The 21092-nt window shown below is 38.5% G+C and overlaps 1 protein-coding gene across 10 annotated transcripts in view; it reads left to right on the plus strand.

Annotated features, from left to right (window-relative positions):
• NTNG1 (netrin G1) overlaps positions 1-21092 on the plus strand; it is a 336959-nt gene that overhangs the window by 2404 nt on the left and 313463 nt on the right. For 8 of the 10 annotated variants that reach the window (XM_040471147.1, XM_040471146.1, XM_040471150.1 and 5 more), the window contains exon 2: positions 6699-7455. In XM_040471147.1, the coding sequence (XP_040327081.1) occupies positions 7210-7455 (246 nt within the window). In that variant the 5' untranslated portion in view covers positions 6699-7209. Of the gene's footprint in view, positions 1-10; positions 33-980; positions 1003-6698; positions 7456-21092 lie in introns of those variants that run through there. The other 2 variants (XM_040471148.1, XM_040471149.1) reach the window with 2 other exon arrangements.

A 21092-nucleotide genomic window follows, 5' to 3' on the forward strand; every position in this document is an offset into this window, starting at 1 on the left:
CCCGGCCGGCGCAAGGGCAAGCGGGCCACACGGTAAGTGCAGCCGGCGTCCCCCTCCTCCGGAGACCCGCGCGTCTCGTCTTGGCCCCTCTCCCCCCACCCCCAACCCGGGGCTCCCTCCCTCCCTCCGCCCCCCTCCCCCCCCCCCCCCCCCTGCGATCCACAGGCGGGAGGGAGGCTCCGGGTGGGCGAGGAACTTTGCGAAGCGCCTGGAGGAGGCAGCGCGCGGAGCCGCGGCGCGCACACAACCCGCACACTCTCACACCCACACGCGAGTCTTCCTGGGTGTGCGCCCCGAGCGGGTTACGTGTCTGTGAGTGTTGCCTCCGGAGCCCGGGCGCGGGGTCTGTGCCTCCGCGGACGCACGGACGGGCACCCTGCGCGCTCCCCCTCTCACGCGCACACACCTGGCCACACACAACGCGCCAGAGGATTCTTTTTTTCCTTTTGCCAATTGTCTTTGCTTGGGGAGAAAACTTGCCCTCTTGCCGGCCCTGTGGAGCCGGTGGCCACACTGAGAGCTTTTGAAGTCTCTTTCTTTTAATCTCCGTTATTGGTGCGAGATTAAAGCATTACTATCCCATGGTGTGCAGCTGGGGAGAAGGGAAAATTCAAAGAGGGAAAGACTTGATGTAGGAATGCTGTGTGGAATATTTTGCTCAGATTCTTTGGTGGCATGACATTAACCGGTTGGCGCAATCGTCTAGGGACACTGAATTCCTGTCCTATATGTATCTGTGGATATCTATATATAATACAAATAATCCCGAATATTATTGGGCCCAAAATAACCAATTAAGTGATTCATACACGCAAAAAGTTCGATAAAAAAAGAAACTGCGCCCTCTGCTGTTTATTCTAGTAACCTCACCCGGGGACCTCCACCCTCCACCCCATCCACTTAGGTTGTCATCTTGCAGGGCTTGCAGGAAAATTCCTAGCGGGGATTTTAAAGGAACTTTATTTGGAGAAGTCGGAGGTTGCGTTCCCATCGTCGCATCAGGTATAGATTTCCAGAGAGTAGAGGCTTTTGTTACCCAACTCCCCCTCCATTCTTCTCTGCACTCCGAACGGTAATGGAACCCCTCGTTATCATAACAGTTTGTCAGTCTTTGGAATGGAAAATTCTGAGTAAGATTCAGAATTCCACCAAGCATATGGCATATCTGGCACTCGTATTGCTCTAGAAATAAGGCCCTATTTTATGACTGAAAACACTAAAAGTTTTCCTATCTTACAGAAATGGTGGTGGTGGGGGGGACTACCCAGAAAGATCCTCCAACAAAATGCTTTATTCAAATTTACATAATAGTTAAGCTTGTTAGAAAAAGTTTCCCAGAAATTGTCTTTTCCGGAGACGGGACCAGGTTTTTCTGATTTGTCTAGACCTTGAGAGTATCTCTAACCTGTGGGGAATTAGCAACCTCAGATTTCTTTAAGTATTTTGAACTGTATCACTTTGAATGTCTTATCCTCCCCCCCCCCCCCCCCGCCCTTTCTCTTTGGCAAAGGAAAGGCCGTTCAATAACTGTCCAAGATTCTTTTGGAAGATAAGCAACTTTCAGTTTTTCATGAAGATAAAATTTGGGCCTTTGCATGTGGATAAGGATACAAAGGGGAAAAAAATGCATCAAGTGTTTTACACTTAATGTTGTTACAGTTTATAAACGTAAGGGATGTATTTCCTTTTCTCTTCTGGAAGCCATGAAATGACATCTGTTTCGCCACTAAAGACCAACATAAGGGCATTCAGAATTCCACATACTGGCTATTAATTTGGTGATACTTCCTACTGTGAAATTTAAGAGATATAATCCTAAAATTTTGTAAGAAAACAATTTATTTGCACACAAAGCTTTTTTTTTTTCTATTGAAAATTTTGTTTTGTCAGCTTTCACAGGGCACGTGTGTTAAAGTGATTCAGGTTAGCTTTTTTAGGAGGAAGCCAGTGTATTTTGCAGTTTCCTTTTGTATATTTGCAGTTGGTGCAACTACTTGTCTGCTTCCATTATTATTCTGAAAAAAATATGTCAAAGAATTAAACCATTACACATTTAGTTGATATGTTTTCTAAGTGTTGTAAAGATTTGGAGAGTTTTGGAGTTACGAGAGCATCAGGGCGCTTGGAGAGAAAAAAATTCATGCAACTCAGAAAGTCAATTATTGTGTTAACAAAAATGTGTGTGTGTGTGTGTGTGTGTGTGTGTGTGTGTGTGTCATATTATAGGTCAGTAAGAGATGTAGCATACTTTAAAAAAATAATTTCATCTTCAGAATCCAGAGTTTTGTTTCAGAACTTCAGGTGGGTGTACATTTTCTTAAATGTGTGTTTGAAACCTTGGATGTCTGAACTTCCCTATGTAAGAAGGCAAGATTTGCTGTTGTATGGGAATGAAACCCCAGATTTCTTCTAGGCTTAACTGATTCTGAAATAATTTTATGTATTATCCCATCCCCAAACATCCTGCCAAGTATATGCTATCTGATTTCTCTAATCATTCTTCTGTCTGTGAAAACTGAGATTTTTCAAATACGAAGGTGTGCTATTCGGTTTTATTAAGAATCTCATGATAGGCAGTTGCTCATAATACCCAATCAAGAATGAATAAGATATGCCAATGGCGTTGTAATACATGTTAAATTCCTTACATTTTGAGAGACAGTTAGCAAAAGGATAGAAGCAAATCTTTTCCATTAAGATGACTAGGAAATGCTTTCTTCACAACAAATAAATAAATGCAAAGAGCATTCAGTATATCTTAAATGTCTTGTCTAGTCCATCTCATTATGACAGTGTTTGAATCTGCTAATTTTGGTGGGTTATAGAATTTGGGTAATATCTTTATCTCTTTATACTTTTCACTCAATGAAATGTGATGATAGTCCATGTTCTTTTTGTTCCTTCCCATTCAGAAACATGCATATTTATAAAAGTCTTAATGTCTATGAGGAATGAGTCAATAGCTGTCTATTTCAGGTGCCCCTGAAGAGCTGAATATTTATGGAATAAATAGCCTACTACCACCAACCCCACCTCCTAGTGAAATTATATAATAAAACGAATGAGCTGGAGTTAACAGATTTACTGTCAATATTTTCCTCTCAGTTGATGAATTTGGCGATTGTTTTTAGAATATAATTGTCTATAATTTTGATCATTATTACTTCCGTGTAATATTTTGTAAGACTTCTCTTCTAGTGAGGGAAAGGGCCTGTGAAGGATCTTATGCAAAGTTAATCCAAGGTGGAAGGGAATTAGCTACAGAAGCCTGGAGAAAGATGTCTCATGGATGCAAAGCCATGTTATAGCCCATTTTAGTACAGATCAGTAATATCTGTCAACTTGAGGACATGACATAATTTTATGTTTTTACATTGGCTCTGCACATTTATATACCAGTGAGAGTCTTTGGAGTTCTCATAGCATATTAGTGGTTATTTTTTATCAAAGAGGACTTCTCAGTACTTTAGTGTGTAGGTAGAGATGATGGCATTATTTGAGTACAGTGAGTTTCCAAGATTTGCAAAGCAAAGAACTAGAACTGGGGCTGCCCAGAGCTCTTCTGAAGCTGCTCACATTTAGGTGATGCAGACACCTGATACAATTGAAAGCCCATATTATTTGGCAATCAGTTCAGTTATGGGCCAGAAGGGGTTGGTTTACTATATTAAACCTTCAAATATGTCATTGACTGTCTTTGTCATAATCCGTTTGCTTCGATATTTGCTGTGATGACCTAGCTTTTAAGAAGCAATTGATGATTTTAACCTGGTTGAAAGCATAGCCAGATGGGAACCAGTGCCATTAAGACAATAGAGGTTAGGGGGTAAACAATATTCTATTTTCATATCATTTTGTTTTCTTTGAAAACTCCATAATTATACTTTAATGGCAACTTTTCCATTTTGACAGAGGCTTCCTTTCCCACTGTGTGTCATGACAGTTCACAAATTTAATTTCTTACTAATTTTAAACTAAGAGGATTTTCTTTGAAGTGTATGTGGCACTGAAAAAAGTAAGGAGACCTTATATAAAGAATACACACTAGAATACATGCTACAAATACAAAAATTAGAATGAAATTAAGCAATTATGTTAAAGAACAGCTTAGTGACCCTCTGCTCCTGATCTGTAATATGCGTGGTCAATATCTTTTTCTGTGTCAATGGGAGCTCATTAAATGTAAATTCTGCAGACTAACTGAGCCATGCCATATTAGTGCTTGCCAAAGCTTGACATTTTTAATACATTAATAATATGTCTGTAATGTAATGGAAAACTATTAATCACAACTGGTTATGTGCCAGAAATTTAAGCTATAATTGGCTGCTTCTTGTCAAGAATGTCTGTCGCACAGTCCTGCAACTGCCTAATATTCAAATATCTTGCACTCCTCTGCGTTTTTCCTTGTCAGTGCTCTAAATTCGATCAATGGTGTAGTCCATAATTCTGTGTAATGACCATCATTATAATTCTGCTATACTTTAATGAGAATTCGTTCTGTTGGGATTGCTGTTGTATCAGGAAACAGTAACAGGCTCACATACATTTCCTTAGTGTCCAAATTTTTCACGTACAGCCACCTGGTCATCCTTTATTTTGTGGTTGTAGTAAGGCAAAATGTGGATAAAGAAAGGGATATAAGACATAAATAGATTAGGGGATAACATTTACTGTTTAACAAAAAAAGTGAAGATTAAGCTCCGAGAGCATTCAAATATATACTTAAGGTCACATTTGAAAAACAGTATTAAAAACTAATTCATAATTTTCACTTGGTACACCCAGAGCAGTCCATTCCTGGCCTTCAAGATTATATTGTTCTTGATAAATAAGTTGCTAAGTATTTGAAATTAAGAATTGAAGTTAATAAGTTCTAGTCTAGTAGATTTTACCCTTCTGCTGTCTGTTGTGATGCCCAGCTCCCCTACACCCCATGAGAGTCTTCTTGTGATAACAGAGTAGTACACACAGTTGAAAATGCATCTAGAAAATGTGCATGTGTATTATTTTCACAACCTTTTCAGATTATTAATTGTCAAATTGTTGGATGTTTCTTAAAATATCAACTTAAAATTAACACCAAATCTGAAAAAGCAGAAGGCTGTGCTAGCCACAACACATGCTTCTCTGTGATTTTTTCTTTTTAGCTTAAGATATCAAAATGTGCCCAACACGGTATAGTGTAGTCTTTATGTCACAAGGAGGAGGCAGATTCAAATCAGCAGTTTATACATGTTTAGACAAATTGCTAATTATTGCTTCGTAGGAACCCAAATATTCAACACTTTTCCTAATAGAAAATATCACAAATTGCAGCTGGATGATAACATTTTATGAATTGAATATAATGAAAATTGCACTTGCATCCATAAAGCAATTATTATAAATTACTTTGCTATGGAAACACTATTCAGCCATCCCTTGGCATTTCATAGTCTCTGTGGCTTAGTTCATTTTAAGATGGTGCATTATTTAAATATATTGAATTCCTTTTACAAGATTGTTTGAAGATAGTGAACTTCCCTATTTAAATTGCTTAATGTGAATTAAAGGGTCTGTAATGGTATTTTCTAAACTGTGGGCTTTTTTGTCCTTTTCAATTGTTTAAAAAATAGTTAATTATTGGGACTATGACACGATGAACCCACTAATTACACAAATACCTCTTTTTTACACCTGGGTTCCAAATGTTATTTTTTGTTTAGATTTGGACAGTGATCTCTAAAGAGAAAAGTTGCCAGTTAAACTCACCAATGACTAGTACTCATAGTTATGTAGGCTGCATTATCAGTTGACCAAAAGTACTTTTAAACAGTAATTTTTATTTTCTGTTAGAATTAGTGCCATATTATTCTGCTTCATGGCCTGTTAACTCACCCCCAGCTGTTTTTATATGTGCATTTTAAATTGTGCATTTTACTACAGAGCTTTTAGTTTTAAGGCAGCGTATAATATTTGCCTTTGGGACAAATTCTCTTCTGTTACAAAAAGTAAGTGCAAATGCAGATGTAATGGCTATAAAAAGATGTAAGAAAATAGAAAATTCTTATGAAAGGAAAATTTGCTCCTTTGGTTTTATTTTTGAGTATTTTTTCCAGAGAGCCAAGTTATCTTTATCACTAAATGCAACTAAACAAAAGAGGCTAAATTCTTCCATATAATGAGCAAATCCAGAGGGACAGCCTTGTGCCAACAATGCCAGTTTTTCACTCGGACTAACAAAAGCTAAGAAATGTACAAGGAATTTAGAGATTTTTAGGGTCTCTTTGCCAATAGACAAAAGGCATACAAGTAGTTGTCACTTCTTTGTCATTGTTATAAAAGCGTTCATTTTCCCCCATTGTTCTCCTGTAAGATTTTCTAGCATTGCAATCCATGAGAAATGTTTAAATCTAGCTGCTTGCTCTCAGTTTTGTCAAGATGGAAATATGATTTTTGAAGCGAAAACCTGTAACTCACCTGGAACATGCACATCTGTCTTTGTTACGGAAGAGTTAAGTCCTTCGTATCAAAATTCTCCCCAATGTGAATGATTTCTGTGGTTTGCTCATTCTAGCAAAGCATCGGCGTAAAGGTTATCCATATTACACCAATTTGCTTTATATTGCATCAACCCTCCCAAATGTCAACATATCAAACATTTTGTAATGCATCGATTCTAGGGCAATAACTTTTACTCTTCCTGTTTCTTAAAGGGTGTTGGTGCCAGAAGGAAAGAATGATTGATGAGAAGCAGACACCAGGCTATAGACACTCATCCTTTTGCTTCAGATACTATCAGTACATCTGAGCATCCCTTGTGAGCCACGAGCACTGAGGATCACCCAGGGTTATCGGATGTACAACGGCAGAGCCATCACATCGCTAAATCATCCTTTGCTCCTGGACATCTTTTACAAAAACCAAACTAGACCTGAGTGTAATAGATACGTTCTAGGACAACGAAAAAGCTGCACGTTGTTGGCGATGCCTACCGCACAAGTATGTTAGACTTCCACCCAAATCCTCGATATACCTGAACACGCACAATATCAACCCTTGGCTTTTAGATTTGGAATCTACATTGAGATTTCATCCTCTTTTTTTTTTTTTTTTTTAATATATAGACTTACCTACATATACACATATATGTATATGTAAAAGGGACATAGATCACAAATAAGCAAACCCTGCTTTATTACCACAAAGATTGCCAAGAATTTAGAGATGTATTTGTCAAGATTCCTGTCAATTCATGCCCTTTGGGTTACAGTGTCCTCAGTGATGCAGCCCTACCCTTTGGTATGGGGACATTACGATGTGTGTAAGACTCAGATTTACACAGAAGAAGGGAAAGTTTGGGATTACATGGCCTGTCAGCCGGAATCCACGGACATGACCAAATATCTGAAAGTAAAACTGGATCCTCCGGACATTACCTGTGGAGACCCTCCTGAGACATTCTGTGCAATGGTGAGGCAACCCTTTTGAATAGAATGTTTCATATTAAGTGGAGGCATGTCATTTATGTGTACAGATGTGGTGAGTGTGAAAACTCAAGCAATGAGCTGAATCTGCTGGTGGCAGATTGGTGCTAATAGGCTAGCTTTCTTCTCGGTGGAGGTTTGCAGGACCTGGGATTATGATTCGCAGGGTGATTCATGCACTGGAACGTGCCTTCTGCCTTCCTTACAAACTGAAGCTTCCACTGAAACAGGCGTACTGTATATAACTGAGAAAAGAAAGAGTTTGGCTGAGGGTTCAGTTTCAGATTGGAGTCTGGGAATATGATTAGGCCAAATGTCTTATAGTAAAGGATAAAATCCATTGGTAAACCAACTTTAGAAAAACAAAGTTCTCTTCACATGCCTGTATAGGGCCACCCTTGAGGTTCATTGTTCAAGGCTAGGTTAGAGTTCATGGTTTTCCTCATCAGGAAACTGATGTGATGTGGAAGTCCTTGGTTAGGAGGTCAGTGAGAAGAGAAGCAAAGAAGAGAGGAGGTAATGCCTCCAGAAAAGTCTTCTTTGTCAACTCATGTAGGGTCCTTATTTTCAAGGGTCCTGGTTTTCTATGGGTACTTTAAATACGAATGTTGGAATGTTGAAAGCATATTTGCTGAAAAGTAGTGACCTCGGCATACAAATTCAGATACTATCCTTTTGAGAGGCCAAGTTAAAGAATTCATTGTTTTCGTGGTGTACATCAGTCTTTTCCGGGGTGAAAAGTTAAATGTTATGTGAAAGGAGAACTCTGGAGTGACACATGGGATTTTCACTAAGGACATGGTTGAAAGTTTACCTAAAGGTATTAGTCACGAGTTTGGTGATTAAGCTGATGTAAATGAAGGTGCTAGAGAGTCCAGATAGTGTGTTCATTTGGTTTATGTCATTTTTTTTTATTATTACAGGCGGTCTTTATTTGGTAGACCCCAATTGTGATCCCATTTTCCCCCACGTAACAGATATAATCATATGGCAGATTTTAATAGTATTCTTATCTGACTTTATTATCTTGAACCCGGCCTGGCATTTTCAGGATAGTGAAACTATTAATCAAAGTAGCATCTGTTCACAGTCCCCAGTGAGTTAAATTAGCATAAGATCATCTTAGACCTAGCACTGTGGAAAAGGTTTTGTAACAGGAAACAATTTTGAGCAATAAAGAGTGTTTTTACCTAAAAGCTAACGGCTTGCCATTTTTCAGAAGTGCCTTTGGGGACTGGTTTGAATTATAGTCTAAACCTGATTTTGTGGAGGGTGAGAAAAAGATCTTGGCTATTAGGTGTCACAATGACTAAAGTGCCCTGAAAGACTAAATATTTCAAAGAGAGGACCCGTCTCTCTGGGAAACAGGTATGTGCTTTGCAAAAAAAAAAAACACAAAAAACAAAAAACAAACCAAAAAACCAAAAAACGTACATTTTAGAAACCAGAGACTTCTAGAAGAGTACTTCATTCAAACACATTAGCAAAACTATAATAAATCTGTAAAAGAGCAGGGACATTTGTTGCCTTTGCGTAAGGTCTTTGATAATCTCTCATAAAAGGTCAAATTTAAGATCTCATTGCAAATTTGGAGTGAAATTGCTGTGCAGGTGATAAGTTGTGCACTCCTCACAGCAGAGAATGAGTTCTGGGCCAACTCTTCATATTATGAAGAACACTCTAGCTCTATATATTGGTTTGCATGACACTTGTAGCAATATGCCTCTTCTGGAATTGTTTAATAATTTACAGATTGAAGTAAAAGAGCAGACATCTTTCTGCAGCGTGCCGTTTCCACTTGCATAGGTCCTGTATAGTGTGTTCAACCTGTAATTTAAATATGCAGCTTTTCTGATCTCAGCGCCTGGCAAGAAAAGGCAAGTTCGGCACTGTTCCTGTCCTTTTGGGGAAGGGTTTATTGACTGGGTGTCTTTAGTGTGCATCTCTTTCCGATCATGAGTGGGAAAGGGCACATTACAGAACTTCTCATGCTTCTCATGCCTTTCACAGGACATGGTGTAAGGTCTTTAAGCAAGTCAGTTCCCTACCAGTTCCCTAGCTATGTGATGTTAAAGACCAAAAGAGAAAAAAGAATTAAAGTGATATCCCTCAACTTTCTCAAGTGCAATAATATGTATACTTTGTATGTTTACCCCAAGATCCACAAGACCGCCTTTTCAAAGGCTACATCTGAGTATGAGGCAGATATTTGGAAGCCTTGGTGCATGTAAACTTGTCACAGAGCAGAAACGTTTTTCAAGGGAGAGTGTACGATTTGTGCGATGTTACCTATCAGTGCCTAATTTGGACTCCTTAATATGCATATGATTGGCAGAACAGATTTAATAATCTATCCTTTAAGCACATACTTTGGGGCTATTTGTATGCATATTATATGCCAAGTCAATGATAATGGCCTAATAGGGCAACACTTCCTCTCTCTAGTTTTGGATTTTCCATAAAACTCTTTAGTGTAAGGGTTCCTGACACCAGGCTGTAAAGCTGTCTCAGGATGCTGTCATATCAGACCTGTTTAGGTGCTCCCTAGCCCAAGGTCTAATGGGAATCCATAAAGTCATTTGTGTTATGATTTTCACACTTTCCTCCTTGACACACACATCCATCCCTTCCTGCTCCCTCAGAGTCGTTATGGCCCATTACATCAGCGTTGCTGCCACATAAGCACAATCACTACTTAGCCCTTATATGTAAATGTTTGCTGCAAAATGGTTTCAGAAATCACCTGCTCAGTTACTGACACCCTTATTAGCTGTGAGTATAACAATTCTGAACACTAAGGGCACATTTGGTGAGAGAAATACCCTGAAATTCCCCTGGCTGATTTGTATAAAGTTGAAGTTCATTGGCAATGTGTTAAGAGTCAGTGTTGCCGCTTTCTGCACTTGCTCCATCATTATGTGGCTGTGACTATCCAGGAATGCAGCATATAGTTTATGGTGAAATTTTAGGGAAAAAAGGGCCACGTGATTCTGTTTGACAATAGATCTCGGCTTGCTAACCCAGATGACCTGTTTAATAACTCTTTAATATATAGTGGTTTTAAATTGCTGTATATTAGTACTACCAGTATTTGTGAACATAAATTTTATGGGAGAACTCTGCCGTTCCTATTCATGACAGTAAAATAGGGGAAACACATACACATATACACACATCTATATGAATTGTGTATATTGAGACTAATATATATGAATTGTATATATTGAGACGATACATCTTCTTTTTAATTTAATGTATTCTTTTTAAGCTGTTGGTGGCCCAAGAAATATCTCTGCTAAGGAGGAAGAATCTGAAGCATAGACGCATAGATTAGGCTTTTTGTTTTTTAGGCTGGGGTAATATGTTAGTATAGATCATGTCCTTCTTCCAGCCACATAAAAGCTTCACATAGCACAGCTTTGTCAGAAAACACGGATCATCCAGTGACGACAATTTGTTTCAATTTGCATAAAGAGCAAATAGGATGATCTGAACCCGTGTGTAAAGCTGAAGTGACAACACAAAGCTATGACTTGTTCTTTGTGTTTAGACAAACTTAGCTGTCATATCTGCACGCAACACCCCAGTGGCTTAAAAATGGCAAAATTATCTGCAATTATCTCCAGCCTGCAGCTAATTTTCTGGATAAGTTAAACAGAAGCTTTGAAAGGAAGCCCACAGACGGAAGAAGTCATGTGCGTTTGTACAATTGATGGTGCAGCAGTGCTGATGACTGTGGAAATGGGAGCCCTTGAGAGCTGCTGTGGATTTCAGAGCCAATCAAAACTAAATTAGGAAACAAAGATTATTAAAAAGTCTTCTGTGCATGTAATTGTGGCATAATATTATGAGGTGGACATTAAGTGTTTCCCTTGGAGACCCTCGGCATCATGAATGCAGTGCGCCTTTAATTACAAGTAGACTCATATTACTAAAAAAAATGGAGAAAATAAAGTACTCTGAGGTGTAGTTAGCAATACCCTCATTATGTTTACTGAAATAATTAAAAGAAAGGATGTAATTTTTCTAAATAAAATGTCAGAATTTGAAATGAAAATGGATTTTCTTTAGGAAATTTACTAATGTGTGCCCCTGCTCTTGATAGGCGTTTACTCAAGTACCATAACAGGCCTATTAATGATCGTTCCATATTATGCTATTTCCAGATAGACTCCTATTAAGAAAAAAAATACCTTAATTATCGTAACCATTGTGGATAGAACATATTTCATTTTGTTCAAATGGAATTTAGGAAAGTAGTGGAAAGCCTTTGGGTTTTATGATTTTAACGGAACCCAGCAGGATGGTGAGGGGTAATGCATAGTTGCAGGGCAATCCAGAACTTAAATTTCGAATTTGACATCAGTGCAGGTTGCCATCTGGTGGCTATCAGGTGGCCTCTGAGAAATTAGTTTGATAAACTGAGTTACATTTTCAGTGACAAGGCATTAATATCAATTTTCCAAAAACTGGAAATGACATTGACTTATATGATAATCAAATAATCTTAAAATAACTGTTCACATGAAATGTAATTCAATAAATGAATGAAGTTTTAATAACAGTGACATCTTTCATTTGAACTGATTTATCCCTTAATTATCCCAGAATGGAATTTAAAAAATAAAAACCATCAGTTCCTTCATTACTAACACTTCATTGTTATTTAGTTCATTATTTAGACTCATTTCTTAGAAAAGTTTAATTCATGTTTGAAATGAATTCAGTTTCATGGAGATCAATCTTTTTGATCTATCACTGTATCAAGTATTTCCTTGTTGAGGAGCCTACCATAGCTCCTTATTGTCTGTTGCATCAAGTCTAAAGTACTGTAGCTGGGTTTTAAATCTGGTTGTATTCAACCTTTTTTCCCATTCCCACTAGGACCTTGTGTATGGCACCTTCAGGGGACTTATGGCTAATGATCTGATTGGGAGGGGGCTACTGCATTTGGATTGAAGTTCAGTGGCATGGCATGAACAGAATATTATGGGGAGGGAGCTTGGGAGGGAGTTGGTAAAGATTATGGTGGGGCTAACAAAACTTAAAACCACGTCATGTCACTGAATGTTCTCAGATAGTGTTCTCTGTGTTTGCAAGTGCCTCTGTCTGTGTTGGGCTGAGGCTTCACAAGTAGTATTCCAGACTACTGAATGCAGAGTTAAGTGAGCAGAGTCATACAGCACATGCAAAACTGAGAGGTGGTGGTGTGAATCAAAGTCAAATAACATGTGTTCCCTGCCTCCAAAGGAAATCAAGGAGTCCTAAGAAAAATGAATAAAAAAGTAGTGTGTACTCAGAGGCTGGGGGAGCAGAGCAGCAAAGCCAGCATTCAGAATTTAAAGGTGAAACATTATTTTGCTGCATATCAAAGGGCCACTTGGAGAATACTATCTGGTAGCCAAGTGCCTGATGCTCAACAATGTCTGAAAAAGATAGAAAAAGGCTGGGTGGGTCAGATGCAAGCACAGTGTTTAAATGACAGCCTAGTGGCCTGGTTAAGGGTAGAATGGCTCCTTATGTCTGGCAGGATGGAATAGGAGGGAAAATCATAAAACGTGTTGAGTTAGACCTATATATATGCCATATATATAAATATGCATCTACACATGTGTGTATATATATGTAACATACATACATAATATATATGTATGTATGTATTTTTTTTAACTTAAGTTGATGCTGGAGTGTGCTAAGATAAGCATGGCTCATCTACCTGGAGCTCCAATTTTACACAAAGATTAGGAGAAGCATTTAACTGAATGCACAAATGCAAGGTTTTTATTTTTATTTTTTAATTTTTTTTTCAACGTTTATTTATTTTGGGGACAGAGAGAGACAGAGCATGAACGGGGGAGGGGCAGAGAGAGAGGGAGACACAGAATCGGAAACAGGCTCCAGGCTCCGAGCCATCAGCCCAGAGCCCCACGCGGGGCTCGAACTCACGGACCGCGAGATCGTGACCTGGCCGAAGTCGGATGCTCAACCGACTGCGCCACCCAGGCGCCCCAAATGCAAGGTTTTTAAAGATGAAACACTCCTCAGTCCCCCAAGGAGTAATCTTATCTGCTCTCTGTGGAGGGGAATATCACTAAAAAGTGTGAAAAGCAACATCCTAAAAATACCATAGCCCTTCCAGATTGTTTTAGGGTCTCTCAGGCATATTCTCCAGACTTTGGTGAGGTGGGCTTGCTCTCCGAGCTTTGGGACTGTACACGGGTCCTAGGCTGGCATCTTGATTGTCTGATGTTGAAAACTAGTGTCATCACACAGGAAGTCCCTCATCTCAAGTGTTTTCTCTGTGAGGACAAGCAGAGGACATTCCTCTTGCTTGGAATCATCTGTGCTTCTCTGCACTTCTGTTGATTCCACCCATCCTTCAAGGTCTGTGTGTTTCTTTATATGTACTTCCTGCCAATTTCAGCACATATCATTTTGTTGACTGAGTATATATGTTAGCCCTGCCTGTGTACTGCACTGTGTGGTACCATTTAGCACTTATTACATCTTACTGATTAATACACCCACATGCACATTTGTTTTGTGTGTTTATTGTATCCTGATTCTTTATCTGGATCACCACTCTTTAAATGAGATGATATGTAAGAAAGCCTACCGGGACTCAACAGAGACTGTGCATTATATTGCTTTCCTACTTCATAGCATTTAACATATTCCTAGGAAACAAATAAATAATAGCATGCTTTTAATTGATTAATTGATCAGTTGTTTCAATGTAGTATTTGACTTTCTAGAATGTTTTCTGTTTCTTGGGAACTCTTATCATGAATCTGTTTCCTCTGTAAATTAAGAAACAACTGGAAAAGTTTGGCTGCTGTACTTGGGCAGCTTATGATGATGTTCTCAAGAGAGGTGAGAGAGGCAAAATCTACTCACAGTTCCAACACTGAAAGCGTATATAAGGGATTTTTAAATTCCATTTCTCATTGAATCTTTGAAATGTATTTTTCCAAATAGAAAATTTGGAAAAAAAAATTAGAAGAGCTTCACATGCAACATTGAAGTGATTTTGTCATATTTCTTATGAGTCTCTCTCTCTCTCTAAATATATATTTTGTTTTACAAAATTGGAATCGTATCACATACATTTTTTTCATCTTTTTTTCCCATTTACTGCTACACTTATAGCATTTACTTGTATCATTATATATTCTTGGGAAATATGGTTTTGATAGCTATAAAGATCTGATTATGTGGATATACAATATTTTATTTAATTACCCTCTCACCTTGACAGCTTAATGTTCTTTTCTATTGGTTATATATTATCGGTTACATGCAGTGGTGAACATATATCAATGTAGTCTTTTTTATTGAACATATCCTTCTTCTCCCACATTCAAAACTTCCCATATTAAATGCACATGTTAAAATTTTTTTTAATGTTTATTTATTTTTGACAGAGAGAGAGAGACAGAGCATGAGCGGGGGAGGGACAGAGAGAGAGGGAGACACAGAATCCAAAGCAGGCTCCAGGTTCTGAGCTGTCAGCATAGAGCCCGACACAGGGCTCGAACTCACAGACCACGAGATCATGACCTGAGCTGAAGTTGGACGCTCAACCGACTGAGCCACCCAGGCGCCCCTAAAATTTTTTTTTTTAATGTCTATTTATTTTTGAGACAGAGAGAGTATGAGCAGGGGAGGAGCAGAGAGAGAGGGAGACACAGAATCTGAAGCAGACTCCAGGCTCTGAGCTGTCAGCACAGAGCCTGACGCAGGGCTCTAACCCATGAACCGTGAGATCATGACCTGAGCTGAAGTCAGAAGCTTAACCGACTGAGCCATCTAGGCACCCACACATGTGTTTTGATTGTTGAGCTCCTTATATTGTATTTGGCTGAGGCTATAGAGTAGGGCTATGTTCTTGCATTCCCTAGAGTGGAATGAAATAGACATTCTGTTTGTCAGTCAGGGGGACTGAAATCAGCATGTGTGACTTAGGCAGGCCCCTCTCTGGGCCTTGCTCTCCTTTACGTGGACTTGAGAGAGCTTCTAGAGATAGGAGGAAGACAGCTTCTGCCACACAGTAGAGAGCAAAGTCAGGGGACCTCTTTGGGAGCAACAAGCTAAAAATGGGCAAATTACACCGTATAAACAGTACTTGTGGCTTTAAAATTTGCTTTAAATTGATCCTCAGTGAGAAATACATTTTATATTACAACTCATTAAACACATGCTTTCCATATATACCACCAAAACAAAAGCTTCACAAAGAAAGTACTTACCCTTCCTGGGTGCTATGCCCTCTGGTAATTTTTTCTCCCCTTATAGTTCTTCTTCACCTTTAGCAAATAATTGAAAATCATATTTTGATTGTGATCCACAGATTATAGGTAGGATTGTTCTTGAAACTCTGAATAAATGGGAAAATTCTGTGCGCATCATTGTATAACTTCCTTTTTTAAATTCAACATTATATGTTTGAGATTTACTGCTATGTAGTATTCTACCACATGGATTTTTCTTTAATCAATCTTCTATTTCTAGACATTTAGTTTGTTTGATTTTTACATTTTAAGGCTCTTGACTGGAGTCAAATTGTCCTCCAGAAAGATGATTAGTTCACACTCTGCTTTTAAGCATTTTACAAAAAATGTGCTAGGCGTGAGATTCTCAACTGGAAATTCTTAAATATTCTTCTAATGTAGGCCTTAGCAGATAAGTGAAAATATGTACTTTACCAAAAAGAATAGTGATAAGATTATCCTTATTGCCACCATCTTTTCTGCCGAGGTAATAACTTCTGTGATTTTGTATTGATAAATGGAAATATTGGAAGGTGAGATTACATTTAATTTTTTTTTTTAATTTTTTTTTCAACGTTTATTTATTTTTGGGACAGAGAGAGACAGAGCATGAACGGGGGAGGGGCAGAGAGAGAGGGAGACACAGAATCGGAAACAGGCTCCAGGCTCCGAGCCATCAGCCCAGAGCCCGACGTGGGGCTCGAACTCACGGACCGCGAGATCGTGACCTGGCTGAAGTCGGACGCCCAACCGACTGCGCCACCCAGGCGCCCCTACATTTAATTTTTTAAGGATGTATTTTTTGCTTCTTGATTAGACTGATTTTTAATGTTTCTTGGCCAGGGGCACCTGGGTAGCTGAGTAGGTTGGACCTCTGACTTCAGCTCAGATCATGATCTTGCAGTTCGTGAGTTCGAGCCCCTTGTCCAGCTCTGTGCTGACAGCTCAGAGCCTGGAGCCTGCTTTGGATTCTGCGTTTCCCTTTCTCTCTGCTCCTCCCCCGCTCATGCTCTGTTTCTCTCTCTCTCAAAAAAATTTTTTTAATGTTTAGATTGATTTTTAATGTTTCTAGGCCATTTAAAATTTCTTATTCCCAATTGTAGTAGTTTTTGCACTTATTGCCTTTTTCCTCCTATTTTTTCTGTTGAAGCCAGCAATTAAAAATATGTATATTTGGGCCTTTTAAACAGATACCATTTTTTTGTCAGTTGATTAAGTTAAAATTGCGAGTATCCTTTCTTCCAGAAGAACAGGTCTTGTTTCAGGGTCTTTTGCACACCCTTCATCTTGTGGAAATTTTATATATTCTTGCAGGAGATTTTGGTGGCAGGGTGTCATCATCTCAAAGCTGAGAAAAATTTATTTGTGTGCCCCCTCATATCTTTTGTTCCTAATGTAAGAGCTTGGAGAAGTTGTTATTTACCCTAAGTCAAGCACCCCTTTTCATTTAGTATCATCCTTTGGAAACAGTTGCATACTGAAACATATTAATTGTATAAAGTGGCTGGTGTGAAATCTGCTTTAGTTTTATTTCACCAGACCAATGGGCAGACTGGTTTTTCATGTGCCATTTTTAGATTTCAGAATTTCTTTTCTTACAAAAGGGGAAAGTGCTGAAAGTTGTTTCACACGCATAATATTGGAAAAGAACTTACTGAGATTGGCAGGTTGTAAGTTTCTTCCCATCTTTCTGGGAATAGATAGATTCACATAGTATCAGTTCCATGAAAATTAAAGATGTGAGCCAAGAAAGAGCCAGAATTGGTTTTCATTCTTTGACCTACTTTGAAACTGACTTCTAAAATATTAAATGAAGAATTGAACTGGATATTGCTTCGGTACAAAGAAATAGCTCTTTTTGTTCCAGAGGGTTGATGTCCATTGAGAAGTCTAGCAGCTTACATTATAATCAGGTCTTGTCTGAACAATGGTTTTTCACCATTCCATGTAACTTTTTGTTTCTTTCCTGTTGCTCTCTTTCCTTCTTGGAAATGATGAAAGGAAGAAATCAAATACACTTCCAAGCAACTCTCCCTCAAGGGAAAGGATAATTCAACATAAATGGTCAACTCAAGTTGCAAGAAGAGGATATGTGCATGATAAAGAGAGTGAGCTGGTAGGCAATCTGAGGTTGGCTGTGATGCCTGGACCACTCCATAAGGATTTTGATTTCAAAGATTAGAAGACTAATAACATACGTGGTGTTGGGGAGCATTCTCATCAATGTGTCTACTGTCTGACTCAGAATAGCGTTCTATTTAGCCATCACTGGAGACAGTGCTTTAAATAGTGCCTAGCACAGTGTGAAGCAGATAATAGTACTTAATGCATGCTTGTTGAACTGAACGTGTGCTATGTTTTTACAAATAACGTTTGTAGCTGATATTTATCAAAAGCCTGCATGGTACCATGCACTGTACTGACTAAACATCAGCCTTTGTTGGTTCATATAATCTTCAATCCCATCGTTATCCTTATTTAACAGGTGGAATAATTGAGGCATGAGGTTAAATAACTTTTCCAACCAAGTAGTCGGAACAGGATATAAAACCCAGACAGTATGACATGCATTCCCTACTCATAAACCATACTATAAATTCCTCCCTAATTTTGTTTGTAGTATGTGGGATAAAACCATCACAAAAACCGTTTTTAAAATTACATTTATGATTTGGACTATGAACACAATACTATGATTTTGTTATTTAAAATGCCTTTTATCTGAAATAACCTCAGAAAATTGGATTCTGTAAACAGTGTGTGGAATGTTGGAAATACACATTATGTGATGAGTGTCTTCATTCAGGGATAAGAGAACCAATCAACAGTGTTTGTTTCCATTCCTGCTTTCTTTTCCATTAATGTGTTCATATAAATGGAAATAAGCTGTTAGAAATCATACAGAGCGGAGTACATATTGTGTTCAACATCTAAAACCAGAATAATAAGTCAGCAACTGTTGGCTAGTTAACAAAATCATATTCTTGTGGGGGAGGTGTTGAGAAAAGTAGTTAGCATGATGCTTTTGATTTTTTTTTTTAACACTATCAATAACAACTGTTATATAGCCAACCCCCTCCATGCTGTCTCCACTCGGATGTCTAGTAGGCATTTTAAACTTAACACATTTATTATAGAACTCTTGATTTCTTCTCCCCAAATGGATTTTGCCTGTAGTCTTTCCCATATCTATAAACAGCAGCTTATATTTATCTAGTTGCTCAAGATGAAAAATCTAGGAATCCTCCTTAACTCCTTTATGTCCTTCACAACAGATATCAACAAGTCCTGTTAGCTAAACTTCCAAATATATCCCAAATCAGTTGCTTTTCACCCTCTCTACTGCTAACAACCAGGTCCCAAACAGCTTTATACCTAGGCTAGACTTCTGCAGTATTCCCTAACTCTTGCCCTGTTACCAAATTCACATAGGTTTTATAGTATTATAATATAGAGCACAATATAAATATTATAATATATAAAAATTATACATATAGATGTATAGCATGAATATTATATAGTTAGATATGTAATTATATAATATACATAGAGATAAAATTTTAAGAATCTGAATCAGTCAGGTTCTTGTTCAGGTTCCTCCTTAATTGTTATGTCCCACTGAGAATTACATCCAAACTCTTCATTTTTTAAAATATTTTTTTAATGTTTATTTATTTATTTAATTTTTTTTTCAACGTTTTTATTTATTTTTGGGATAGAGAGAGACAGCATGAACGGGGGAGGGGCAGAGAGAGAGGGAGACACAGAATCGGAAACAGGCTCCAGGCTCCGAGCCATCAGCCCAGAGCCTGACGCGGGGCTCGAACTCACGGACCGCGAGATCGTGACCTGGCTGAAGTCGGACGCTTAACCGACTGCGCCACCCAGGCGCCCCAAATGTTTATTTATTTTTGAGAGAGAGAGAGAAAGAGAGAGAGCGAGTTGGGGAGGGGCAGAGAGAGAGAGAGATAGGGAGACACAGAATCCAAAGCAGGCTCCAGGCTCTGAGCTGTCAGCACAGAGCCCGATGTGGGACTTGAACCCGTGAACCATGAGATCATGACCTGAGCTGAAGTCTGATGCTTAACCGACTGAGCCACCCAGGCACCCCTATATTTGAAGTCTTACTAATGCCTGAAAGGTACTATATAGTCTGGTCTTTGAATACCTCTCTAAAGTCCATTCTGATCACTCCCACCTTGCTCAGACCGCTCTGCCTGCAACTTCTTGGTGTTGCGCATAAAACTAAGTTTATTTTTGCCTCGTTGTTTGGACCCACATTCTCAAAATCTTCCCATAGCTCCCTCCCACCTTTTATTCAAGACTCTGTTTCGTGAATACCTTCTCAAAGAAGCTTATCTGACCACCTTATTTACATAGCATCTCTTGGGGCTCCTGGGTGGCTCAGTTGTTAAGTGTCAGACTCTTGACTTCAGTTCAGGTCATGACCTTGTGTTTGGTGAGTTCGAGCTCCGCCATTGATGTCTGCACTGACAGCAGGGAGCCTGCTTGGGATTCGCTGTCTCCTCTCTCTCTGCCCCTCCCCTCTCTCTCTCTTTCTCAAAAATAAATAAAATTTAAAAAACTAAAAACTAAATAGCATTTCTTTCACCCCCTTTATCCATTCCTTGAGCCTGCTTAATTTTTCTTCATTGAATTTATTATAAGGGAGATACTCAAACTATTTAACAACTGGGACAGAATCAACACAAACCAATCAGAAAAGACGTCAGTGGCTATACCTTACTGGGTACCATCTGATTGAACATTCATTCTAATGACTGGATATTTATTATGTTATATACTGCTTCTGTCTCTTTTCTCCTCCACAATATAAACTCCAGAGGGCAGGAACTTCGTCTTATGTCCATGGTGGGCTCGATAAATATTTGTTGAATGAATAAATGAGCTGCTAAAACAGAGATATGTTAATATGATGATGGCATTCATACTAAAGATTATTGCTCTAATATATACGTGTTCTTTAAAATATTTAGGCTATGTTGGAGGTCCTTAATCTTGAAGGTATCATAAATATTTTCCTTTTTTAGTTTTTTTTAAATTAAAGGTACTTAATATAACAGATGTATGTACAACCACCACTTAAAATTAACAATGATGACATTACATTGTTTTTCTTAGGATTTTAAAAAATAAATATTACTGACTGAGTTGAAACCATCTTGTCTCCATCCTCGGATCCCTTCCATGCCTTCCTTTTCCAGAGGGAACCAGTATCATAAATTTGGTGTATTTCCTTCCAGTCAGTTAATATATATTTTTTATGTGAAGCTTATATGCTCATAAACAGCTTATGGTTTTGACTTTGGGTTTTTTAATGTTACCATCCTGA

This window comes from Herpailurus yagouaroundi, unplaced genomic scaffold (genome assembly GCF_014898765.1).
Source record: "Herpailurus yagouaroundi ecotype Mexico unplaced genomic scaffold, PumYag 77, whole genome shotgun sequence".
NCBI lineage: Eukaryota > Metazoa > Chordata > Mammalia > Carnivora > Felidae > Herpailurus > Herpailurus yagouaroundi.